General features: G+C 41.4%; 1 protein-coding gene across 1 annotated transcript in view; it reads left to right on the top strand.

The window, feature by feature from the left end:
• Positions 1 to 509: 509 nt before the first annotated feature.
• The window catches only part of LAMA1 (laminin subunit alpha 1), a gene marked incomplete at its 5' end in the record, with an annotated part of 156831 nt that continues 145234 nt past the window's right edge, over positions 510 to 12106 (top strand). The window contains 2 exons of the mRNA XM_023544158.2: positions 510 to 702; positions 901 to 1013. Coding sequence (XP_023399926.2) covers positions 510 to 702; positions 901 to 1013 — 306 coding nt within the window. The remainder of the gene's footprint in view (positions 703 to 900; positions 1014 to 12106) is intronic.

The following is a 12106-nucleotide window of genomic DNA, read 5'->3' as shown; positions in this document are numbered from 1 at the left end:
ATCACTTTCCATTCCTTGAAATACCTTTAGCAGTAGTGGTGTTAACTCTTGTCTGAAAGTTTGGTACAACTCTGCAGTGAAGCCATCCGGGCCAGGGTTTTTTTTGTTGGGAGTTTTTTGATTACCTTTTCAATCTGTTTTTTTGTTACGGGTCTATTTAGTTGTTCTACTTCTGATTGTGTTAGTTTAGCCACTCTATGATTTTTGACAGCTGTGTATGCTTGTGTAACCCAAACTTTTATCAAGATATAGAATATTATATTACCCCCAGAAAGTTCCCTCATGCCCCTTTACAGTCAATACCTACCCTCTGTAACCATAGTTCTGATCTTTTTCCTCATAGATTAGCTTTGCCTGTTTTAGAATTTCATGAAAATGAAACTATGCCGTATGTACTGTTTACATGTGAGGTTCCCTTTACTCAGCACGTACACTCATAATCTATTTTGCCTCACCTACAAACGGAGATGAAGTAATCCCATTCTTTTGATTTCAAATGGCTTTTCTGATTTGGTGAATTTTTACTTTCAGGCCTGTTTCCTGCCATTCTCAATCTTGCCAGCAATGCTCACATCAGCACCAATGCGACCTGTGGCGAGAAGGGGCCTGAGATGTTCTGCAAGCTCGTGGAACACGTGCCCAGTCGCCCTGTGAGAAATCCACAGTGCAGAGTCTGTGATGGCAATAGCCCTAACCCCAAAGGCAAGTGCTGTTTCTTCTGTTCAGAAGTACTGGTGGCAATTGATCCTTTAGACCCGCAAGCTACAGACTTATCAGGAGACCACGAACACTGTGTTCACTTTTAATGCTATTAATTTCCACAAACTTTAGAGTTCAGAAGCGTTAACAAATTTAAAGCAAGAACTCAGAGGGATGCATGTTTTTGTTGTCTTTTAACAGAACGACATCCGATATCAAATGCGATAGATGGCACCAATCACTGGTGGCAGAGTCCCAGTATTCAAAACGGGAGAGAATACCACTGGGTCACTATCACTCTGGACTTGAGGCAGGTAGGTAACGCCAGGACCATTGAGGAATGTCTATATGCTACTGAACTGTATTCTTCTGCTGACTTTTGGGAAAGTCTGGCTTGTCTCTTAACATGTTCACTGTTTTTTCCACCACTTTAAGTCAAGTGATGTATACAAGTAGTCCGTGGTGCCATTTCTTGTCACATTTATCATTCCTAGGTATCTTTGAGAAGATGAATGAAATTGTTCCTGTGGCTTGATGTTCTTAGACACTGTAGGACATGTACATCCATTCAGGAGACTACGCCAGGCCAGGCGCCGACAGATGCACGGGTGGGCAAAACACAGCCAGTCCCTGCCTTTTGAGCTTGTTAGCTGCTGTTGAGCCTGCTCCTACTCATGGAAACCTTATGATTAACAGAACGAGATATTGTCTGGTCCTGCATCATCTTCATGATCTTTGGTGTGCTCGAATCCCTTGTTGCAGCCATTGTGTGGTGCCTTCCAACTTAGGAGGCTCATCTTCCAGCACTATAGCATATAATATTTTGCTATTATCCATAGATTTTCATTGGCTAATTTTCTCTACTGTCTTAGTCTGGAAGCTTTGCTGAAACCTGTCTACCATGGATGACCTTGCTGGTATGTGAAATACTAGTGGTCTAGCTTCCAGCATCATAGCAACACGCAAGCCACCACAGTACAACAAGTTTACTGTCTCGTTATTATCATTGTGCAGTTATCATATAAGGGTTGTATGCAGAGAATGAGGCTTGGAAACAACAGTGTATAGTGTGAAGCCATCTCACACCCTGTCAGGTGCTGTCTGTCTTGGCTGTGTGTAAGCTGGAGCTACCCAGTGCTTACCTGCGCTAAACCTTCATTGTGAGCTGGGAAAGTCAGGGTACAATTGGCTCTGACCACACATACATCCTCTTGCCTTTCTTCAAGTCCACACAGGAAAGTGTAGAGAGATAGAATAAGGGCCCTGGTGACCACATTAGTTCTAGGAGAGGGATGAAAGGGAAGAGGCATCCGAGTGGAAGAGATGAAGAAGAGAGATATTTTGAGCTATGGTCACCAGCCCCAACTTGAGTTCTCCAGAAAAGCCATTGCACGACATTCTCTTACTTATCTCTATTTCAGATTCTTTTGTGGTGGTGTTGTTGTTAAGTGTCATCGAGTCGGTTCCAACTCATAGTGACCCATGCACAACAAAACGAAACACTGCCTGGTGCTGCGCCATCCTCACAATTGGCGTTATGCTTGAGCTCATCATTGCAGCCACTATGTCAGCCCATCTCACTGAGGGACAGACATTTGGGGTCTTTTGTGTTAGAACTCATAAATTTCTTGTGAAATGTTTATATAAGTTGAAAAAGAGATAAAATTGAAGTGTGCATTGTAGGATTGAAATAGGAATCTTGGAGGTGAATGATGAATATTTCTAATTCTTTGAATAACTGACAGTTAAAAAAAAAAATGTCCAGGGTTTTAAGCAGAAGACAGGCTAACACTGTACAAAGAACCTTTGGTAATAAAGATAGTGAATTAGGTAGTAATTAGATAGGCAGGAGACATTTTTCCACGTTTAAGTTCACAGTGTTATGGAAGTAAAATTGCACCTCTAATAGTTTTCATTCATAAGTCTTGAATTAATATGTCATGCCTTAACACTTTCAAACCCACCTAAAGGAAAAGAGAGAAGAACCCCTTTCTCCTCTGGCCTTCTTTTATCTCCGTGGTAAGAATGCTTCTGCCGGAGACTTTGGTTTTCCCATTACCTCTGAAATTTACCTTTGTTTTTCTGAGGAAAAAATATAATCATTTTCGTCATTGGAAATGTGATATTACGTGAGTTTAGCCAAATTAACAAGAGGACATTTTACAGGAAGATTTCCAGTCCACGTCAGATGATCCTTTGTCTTGGAATTTCTAATGCTTGACTTCATGGTGAAGGGAAATCTTTTGCTTCAGGTTGCACTGCGGCAACTTGAGGAATTCCAGGAGAGGGGCATCAGCTTTAGGTCTTTAAGGCACGTTTTTAAAATAAGCGTGTACACATGATAGTCATAGACTTCTTTAGGCAAATTCTAGCAGTGTAGGTGGGTAAGCTTCTAAAATAAGATTATTTAAAATAATTAGTACTCACAAATTTTGATACCTTTTACACAGTATAAAATTTCTGTTGTGCTATCAGTTTACAAAAAAAGAGTACAATATGCTCGGTGTAAACAGTTAACACTTTTGGCTGCTAACCAAAAAACTGGAGGTTCAAGTCCACCCAAAGGGACCTCAGAAGAGTGACCCGGCGATCCATTTCTGAAAAATCCACCACTGAAAACTCTGTAGAGCACAGTTCTGCTCTAACACACATGGGGTCGCTATTAGTCAGAGTTGACTTGTCGGCAACTCTATGCTTATATTTGAGCACTTTTCTCCTATGTATTCCTTTATTAAGCTTTTTTAAAAGAAAATGTTTGAACCTGCAAAAAGCAGAAAACACATTACAGTGGATGCATATATACCAACCTCCAAAATGCAGGGTTTTTTAAAATTTTGCCATATTTATTTCATTTTGCTGTACAATTTTGAAGGGAATTGCAGTTACCATGGCACTTTACCAACACTTCAGTATGTATCTTAAAAAACTAAGGGCATTTGTTCTGGATGGACACCATGCCATTAATACACCTAACAAAACAAATAGTAATTTCCTAGTAACTATTTTTTTTTATTTAGCTACCCATATTCAAATTTCACCGTTTGTTCACCAATGTGTTTTTTTACTGCATGATTAAAAGATGACAGTGAATAAAAAAACTTTTCAACGGCTTTGTTTCAGTCATGTAACAATGTAAAATTTAAAGCATAGATTTCTGAAGTAAAATTATAAAGAAACCTTAATATTATCAGGGAGTTGTAACAATTTAATACTATAAATGTGTTCATGTAACTTAATAAATAAGGAGCCCTGGTGGCCCAATAGTTAAGTAGCCCAACTGCTGAGCAAAAGGTCGACAGTTCAAATCCACCAGCCGCTCCTTAGAAAGCCTTTGGGTAGTTCTACTCTGTTCTATAGGGTCACTGTGTCAGAATCGATTAGACAACAATGGGTTTGGTTTTTTCGGCTTTGGTGGTGCAACAGTTAAACACCCCACTGCAAAGCGAAAGGTTGGTGGTTCATACCCACTTAGCAGCTCCGTAGGAGAAAAGACCTGGCTATCTGTTCCCATAAATATTACAGCCTAAAAAACCCTATAGGGCAGTTCTACTGTATCATATGAGGTCTCTCTGAGTCAAAATTGACTTGATGGCACCTAACAACAACTTAGTAAATATATCAGTTCCTGAGATTTTCTGGTCAAATAAGTTTCATTCTGTGTTGGCAAAAGCTAAAGACATCCATTCTCGATTTTCTAGTTGATGACAGCCTTTGTGTATAGTGTTTGGTTACCTGGTAGATAAATTAAAGTTAAAAAGTAGTGTTATCAGAAAGTCCATAAATGCTGTATGGTTTGCAATCAGATACAACTAGAGAGTATTTGTTTAAGTAACATATTACAATAGGAACGATTAGATTTATTTCTTCTTTAAAATAACACCTCCTATTCGTTTCTTCTGTTGATTCAAGATATTTCAGAAGCCATGCTGTTAGATATTTAGTAATATCTTACTTTTCCCCCCAGAATCCATGCGAACTGAAGAGAGTGTGATATTTTTGTTTTAAGAGAAACTTACAGGTGAGCTTTAACAGTGTAAGATTAACACGCATGTGGGCAGTCCGCATAAGCAGGATGTTGTTCCTCGTCAAGTGATTTAAAAGCTCGCTCCTTCACACTACCCCTGCACCAAGTCAGTGATCTTTAACAACTTAAATTTAAAATAAGTCACTCAGAGAAAGAGAGACTGAACATTTCACAGGTTTTGGATTTTACAATTATCACAATTCTCTTAGGCCCTGCTGATCAAGGAGTCCCTGGTGGTGAAATGGTAACGCACTCAGCTGCTAACTGAAAGTTCAGAGATGGGAGTCCACTGTGAAAAATTCACCACTGCAAGCCCCGTGGAGCTCGGTTCTATTCTGACACACGTGGGGCCGCCGCGAGTCGGAGTCAACTAGACGGAATTTTTTTTTTTTTAATTATATTAAAATTTATCCTCTACGGTAGTGTTTCTCAGTAAAAGAACACAGGATTTTCAGAAACACTGCGTTAAAGTTCATGCACTGTAAACTACATGTTAAAAGTTCATACACTGTAAAATGCACTGTATCAGCCAGGCTCCAATCAGGAAAACAGCAACCAGACCAGTTATTTATGGGATCATACTGAGTATACGGAAACCCTGGTGGCGTAGTGGTTGAGAGCTGTGGCTGCTAACCAAAGGGTCAGCACTTCAAATCCACCAGGTGCTCCTTGGAAACCCTATGGGGCAGTTCTGTTCTGTCCTATAGGGTCGCTATGAGTCGGAATCAACTCAGTGGCAACAGGTTTGCTTTTTTGATTTATTGAGTATATGGCCTTGGTTAAATGGTATTGGGAAACTGGAAAAGGGAGCTCCAAGGTAACTAGGAGACAGTGAAGCTGAGGAAGAATGAGGGGAGGGTTGTTAGTACCTAGGGACTTGGAGGGAGCCACTCCATTTGCAGGATGTGAGGCGATTCATCTGGGGACTGCTGAGGAAGCTGAACACTGGGGTCTTCTGCTGACTCAAGGGACAGGGCTGCTGATGGAGCAATAGGGTTGGGAACAGCTGGTGGATGGAGAAGGAGCCAGCCCCTCCTCCTGTCCCTCCTCCAGCCTTCCCATCTCCCTCTAGTGCCTCCACTTGCAGAACTCGGGTCTTTTGGTGACACAAGGGATAGGACTGCTGATGGAGCAACAGGGCCGGGAACAGCTGGTGGATGGAGAAGGAGCCAGCCGCCCCCCCTCCTGTCCCTCCTCCAGCCTTCCCATCTCCCTCTAGTGCCTCCACTCGCAGTACTCACAGGGAGCAGCTGCACAGCAAAAATGTGGGTGGACTGCCCCAGTCCCTGTCTCACCAAGCACAAGATAGAAAGATGTGTTTGCAGGTGAGAGTTGGCAGTTTAGCAGCTGGCTCCAGTGCTATCTTCTTGGAAGGAGGTCACTTGGTGCCTGCCATGACATGAACACACAGACATGGCCACTGAAGTCCTGGGCAGTGTTTTGTCATACAGTGGTCAGCCAGACTAGCCTGAGTATGCTCACATGGCATTTCTAGGCTAACTTAGGAAGGAAAATGCAAAATGTAGCATTCTCATGATGAAATCACAGCCACAGAGTAGGTGTCCTTGGATCTCAGCTGAAAGAGTGCCTTGGGACACCACCTCGGCACTGTGGATTTAGGAGAGACAGTGATGGAGGAAAAGCTGAAGCCCCTCAGTTTAGTTGTTACTATTGTTATTGTTGGCTGCATGGCGTGGGTGGAGATGCGTAAGGTGTGTTAGGGTAATATGCTTTAACACAATTGACAAAGTAAAAGGCAGTAGTGTTAAGAATGAAGGATGGTTACCGTAGCACACCTGACAAATTCCTCACAATAAATAATTGTGAGTTTTCTTTCCTTCTGTCATATTTGTAGTCCATAAATTACTTTAGATTCCCAAAGATCTTCAAATATCACTGAGGGAAATGTTGAATACTTGTATAATCTAGTAAGAGTTAACTAATTAGGATTAGCAAAGAAGTACAGTTATGTAGATTTTGAGAAAATAAACTCAACAATAATTGCTCCTTTTTTTTGTTAGAAAAGTAATATGAGCTCATTGTAGGAAAAAATGGAAGGTACAAGTAAGGGTAAAGAGGCAGACAAATTTACAATTCCTTCACTCAAAGGTAGCTACTAATATCTTGACATGTTCTCTTAAATTTTTGTATGCATTTTTATGTGTGTAGTCGTGCTACAATAATGCTGTCATTTATTACATACTTACTGTGGGCCAGATACTGTGCTAAGCATTGAATCTCGATTCTGCCATAGAATCCTCTTGATCACCCTACGAGTTTGATTCTATCATTCTTCCCTTTGTACAGATGACATAACTGAGACTCAGAGCTTAAGTAAATTTTCAAGGGTAGAATTCACTGAGATTCAAGAGCTTGGACTCTGAATCATGAGACTAGATCGTACCTCAGGCTGAGATTATATGATATGTAAGTTTATATCCTGATGCTTTATTTAACTTTATGGCATTAGCATTTTTCCATGTGCCTAAAACTCATTATTAATAATTTTTTAAGCTGCATTAATATTCTACTATCTGGCTTGCCAAAATTTGCATAAAATTGTCGTGCCTGAAGTTTAGGTAGTTTTTCCACTATCAGTAGTTATTTGAGCTTTCAGTGAAAAAGCGCTAATGCCAGTGAGGTGATGTGGCGAATACAAATCCTTTTCAAGGTCCATGTTACAAATTTGTGGTTCGTTTTCTCCTTTAACAAGGAACATTTTATTGCTGCCCTGGTGGCGAAGTGGTTAAGCATTTGGCTGCTAACCAGAGGGCCAGCAGTTTGAATCCACCAGCCGCTGCTTGGAAACCCATGGGTCAGTTCTACTCTGTCCTACGGGGTAGCTACGAGTCAGAATCGATGGCACCGGGTTTTCTAGTGTATGTGTAGAAATTTGTAGGTACAGGTTATGGACTATACAGCATTTTTTCCCTCATCTGTTATCTCATCTTCTGTTCCCAACAATGCAGGGACACAGATGGTCTCCTCTTTGTAGGTACGAAAATCGAAGCACAGAGTGGTGCAATTGGAAACGAGGACTTCTAGTTCATGGTCTGATGTTTCTTCTACAAGATGCTATGTGGCTTGGTCTCATGTGTCCCTGGCCTCCTGTCCTTGTTTTCCTTTGCACTGTGATTTCATGGGGAGATGGCGGACAACTCTTATGACTTCCTCATGATTTTGGAGTGTTCATAATCTGCCTAAGGCCCTTCCCTCTTGTTCTCTTTGCATGAGTTGCTGCTTCACAGGGTCGTCTCCCCTATGAGTTGGGCAGAGTATTAACACTTCTGGGACGCTTTTGCAGGGAGTGATAGAATTGGGTGCCACCTAACTTGTGTATTTTGGCCAAGAAGAGGGAAATACATCAGTGTTTTGCATTATCCTTTAAACATTTTTAACCTGGGCAAAAATTTAACTGGGAGTAGTCAAATGTGTGAGTAAAACTTGGTAATGTTCCTTTAGAAGATAAAATGTTTTGTAAAAAAGGAAATGTTTCATATGGCATTGAAAATAAAGCCGCCTTTTGAAGCAGGACTTTATTTTCTGTGTAGATTTAATTAGGAAGTGGCACTTTGTTGTGGGAACATAATCACAGAAGACTTTTTGTTTTATTCAGACCTTTAGACAAGAGCTGCTTGTTTTTGTTAAGCCTCATTAATGTGGACCTCTTTTTTTTTTTTTTCAGAATTTCTGAAAAATTGACCAGAACTGGGTTGAGGTTTATTATTGTATCATCCAAATATAAAGTGTTTGATAAGTACATTGACAGGACAATAAGAAAAGATGAAGCAAATTTAACTTTCTTAAGGCAGCAAACCTTCAAAGGTTTTTAGAACAGTAATTGCATGTAAATTGGAGCTTCTCATCACAAATGAGTCTTGGCTGTTCATTAAAAGAGGTCAGGCTGAGACCCTTCCCAGAAACGCTGTGTTAGAAATTACTGTGACTGCGTACTTGTACTTATTCAAAATGATTCTACTTCATTTTCCTTTTGCTTCATACTGTCCTTAACCAGCTTAAAATATTAAGGTTTTCCTGAATTTGGCAAAATGGAAGAAATCTTACCCCCTTCGTTATGATTTGGAAGTAAGCCACAAATTCATGCCCTTGAGAAGTTTTTATCTTTTTCTTCTTGTTCCCTGTGAACCTTCACACAGATAAGTCTTTCTTTTGTTTTCTTGTTTTTGTTATCACTTTATTTTCTCACACACAGACTCTATTCGGGTGATCTGTTGCTGTGTAAGAAATCACAGCAAAATTTATGGCTTACAACGGCAACCTTCGTTTTAGATCTCTCATGGTTTCTGTGGGTCAGGATTTCCAGAAGGGCTTGGCTGAGGGGTACTGTCTCGGAGCCTCTCGTGTGGCTGTGGTCAGGTGGTGGTGGAGCTGGCACAGCTCAAGAGGGCACAAGGGCCTACTCTTCAAGGAGTCTCAGGGTGGCTTTGTGTGGTCACTCCACGTGGCTAGTGAAAGCTTCCTCACGGCATGGCGGCCTAAGCCAGATTGTTCCTACAGCGTTTCAGGGCTCTGGCATGAGGGTTCCAGAGAAAGAGGTAGAAGTTGCGTCACCCTTTAGACCTAGCCTCCAGAGGCACACAGTGTCACTTCCAATGCACTCTACTGGCCAAGTCACCAAGATTCAGTGGGGGAACAGATTGGCCCCACCTCTCTATGGTTGGTGGTTGCCGTGGAGTCCGTTCCAGCTCGAGGCAGCCCCACATGTGCAGAGTAGAACTGCTCCATAGGGCTTTTCAAGACCGTGACCTTTCAAAAGCAGATTGCCAGACCTGGCTTCTCAGGCGCCTCTGGGTGGGTCGAACCGCCAACTTTTCAACTAATCGTTGAACAATTAATCGTTTGTGCCACCTAGGGATTCCCTCAATGGAAGGAGTGGTAAAGAATTTGTGAACTTGTTTTAAAACTGTCCCATCCTCATACTCCAGCAAAGGTGTTTCCCTGAGCTGCTTCTCTCTTTACAGGCCTTCTGTATCTTTTAGGTATCACCCCCTTATCTTCAGGTGAAGTAAATAGCTATACCATTCAAACTGGATACAGATTTTGTACTTTAAATTGTTCAAAGTCAATGACAGTGAGCCGAGTAAGTGAAACTGATTGTGGCTGGACTTCAGAAGAGGCCCTGGTGGCGCAATGATTATGAGCTTAACTGTTAACCAAAAGGTCGGCCGTTCAAATCCATCAGGTGCTCCTTGGAAACCCTATTACGCAGTTCTACTCTGTCCCACAGGGTCGTTTTGAGTGGGAATTGATTCAATGGCAGTGGGTTTGCTGTTTTGTTTTGTTTTGTTTTTTTTCGGTAGGCTTCAAGAACTGTATGGAATTTTGTTTTCTGTACAAGATTATTTTTAAGATTTATCATTTTCTGTATAATCAATTAAAATGTACAGTCGAGGATACCATTTTGTCATTTATTGGAATTTAGTTCAAGCCCCCCTGCCCTATTTTTTGTTGAACAGCAGAGTATCTGGGCTGTTACTATTACATTGGGAACCACTGAGCCGTGGGAAGGGCTCTGGGAAATGAGAGCGACGGATTTGCAGGACTTTGTCACAATGTACTTTTCATATCTCTGACTGCTCTGGATTCAAAATAAAGTTTTTATTTGTATATTTATAGAATGAAAAGGAAGTCCCTTCTGAAATCATTATTTCTTCCTGTTACATTGAAGCTGAAAAAAAAAAAAGATAAGTTTTAATTTTTAAAAAGATACTTCTTTGAAAAATTGTACAGTTTGAAGTACCATCTAGTATTTGTTTTTAAATTTCTTTTCTTGGTTTTTATGCATTAACTTAGCTCTCTCCTTAAATTGCAACATTTCCATCCTTAAAAAGACGGCTGCTTGTGAAAACTTCAACTATATTTCAGAATAGCTCTTGTGTCTTTAATGTCTTCAACTGACCTTTTCTTTATGCAGTTTCCTTTGTTCTGACATAGAAGTAACATATACTAAGAATAGAAAGTTTTAAAAATACAAAAAATATAAGAAAAAAAATTTTAAAATCACCTGCATGTCTAGCCACCAGGGATCACCTTTGAATACATCCCATCACATCTGAGAACACTACGTGTGTTTAGGAATTCATGGAACGTGGATTTGTTGGGCCTGGGCCCAGGGATTCACTGATGGACAAGACAGAGAGAGCACACAACAGACAGCAAGCCCCGTGTAGAGGCCGGTGATCGTTGCTGTCACTATGGTCTTTAGTTCAGGTGGGCCCAGGCCCACAGGAAGCTTCTGGTCTAGTGGGAGAAATAGCCAAGTAAAGGAGCCACTTGGATTCAGTGGCATAAGTGGGGTGGATTATCTAATACACAAGGTAAGCATGAGCTTACTTGTGCTTACTTACTAACCTATAGTGAACAATTTCCCACGAGTTTCACCATGCCACATTAAAGTGGAAACCCAGGTGAAATTGTTCACAACAGATTAGTAAGTAAGCACAGATTAACCCGTGCTTACCTTGCTTGGAGCCCTGGTGGTGCACTGGTTAAAAGCTTGGCTGCTAACCAAAAAGTCGGCAGTTCGAATCTACCAGCCTCTCCTCGGAAACCCTGTGGGGCAGTCTTACTCCTTCCTGTAAGGTTGCTATGAGTCAGAGTCTGCTCGACTGCAATGGGCTTGTTTGTTTGTTTGTTTGTTTGTTTTTTACCTTGCTTACTGAGTCATCTGCCCCTGTCATGGATTATAAATTTGAAAAAAGGCTTTGTTCTATAGGAAGGTGCTATGAGTTTGGGAGAGAGACAGATGCCAGCCATACCTAGAAGCAAAATCTTTGATGTGGTGAAAAAATGTGAAATTGTTTACTACAGATGAGTAAGTAAGTACAAGTAAGCCCATGCGTACCTAGCTTATTGGATAATCCGCTCCTGCGAGTAAGTGCTGTTCAGGGGGGTGGGGGTGCGTGGAGGACACAATGGAGGGGCAGCTTACGGTGTCAGGGAACATGACCCTAAGGAAGGACAGTGGAAAAGGGAGGCAGAGTGAGGACGGGTATGGCAGAAGAGAGCAGCACAGTGTGGGAAGGCCTGTAAATGAGGAGGCCTGGCATGTTTGTGGAGCTGAGGTAGTACAGCCAGTCCTACCATACATTTCTTCTTTTTATTGGGATATAATTTATACACAGTGAAATGTACACACTGAAATGTACGCCACACCCTTATCCAGATAGAGAGCATTTCCTTCACCCAGAATGTTCCCTGTACCTTCCTTGTCAGTGTTCTCCAGGCCCTTACCCTCCGCTGGCCAGAGGAACCACCGATCGAAATGTTTTTCTCTTTCAGTTAGTTTTGCCTGTTATAGAACATCTTATAAATGGAATCCCACAGTGTGCACTCTTGTGTCTGGTTCTTTCTCTTTGCAGC

The sequence above is a fragment of the Loxodonta africana genome, chromosome 11 (genome assembly GCF_030014295.1).
Source record: "Loxodonta africana isolate mLoxAfr1 chromosome 11, mLoxAfr1.hap2, whole genome shotgun sequence".
Taxonomy (NCBI): Eukaryota; Metazoa; Chordata; class Mammalia; order Proboscidea; family Elephantidae; genus Loxodonta; species Loxodonta africana.
This window is presented reverse-complemented; position numbering and strand designations above follow the sequence as displayed.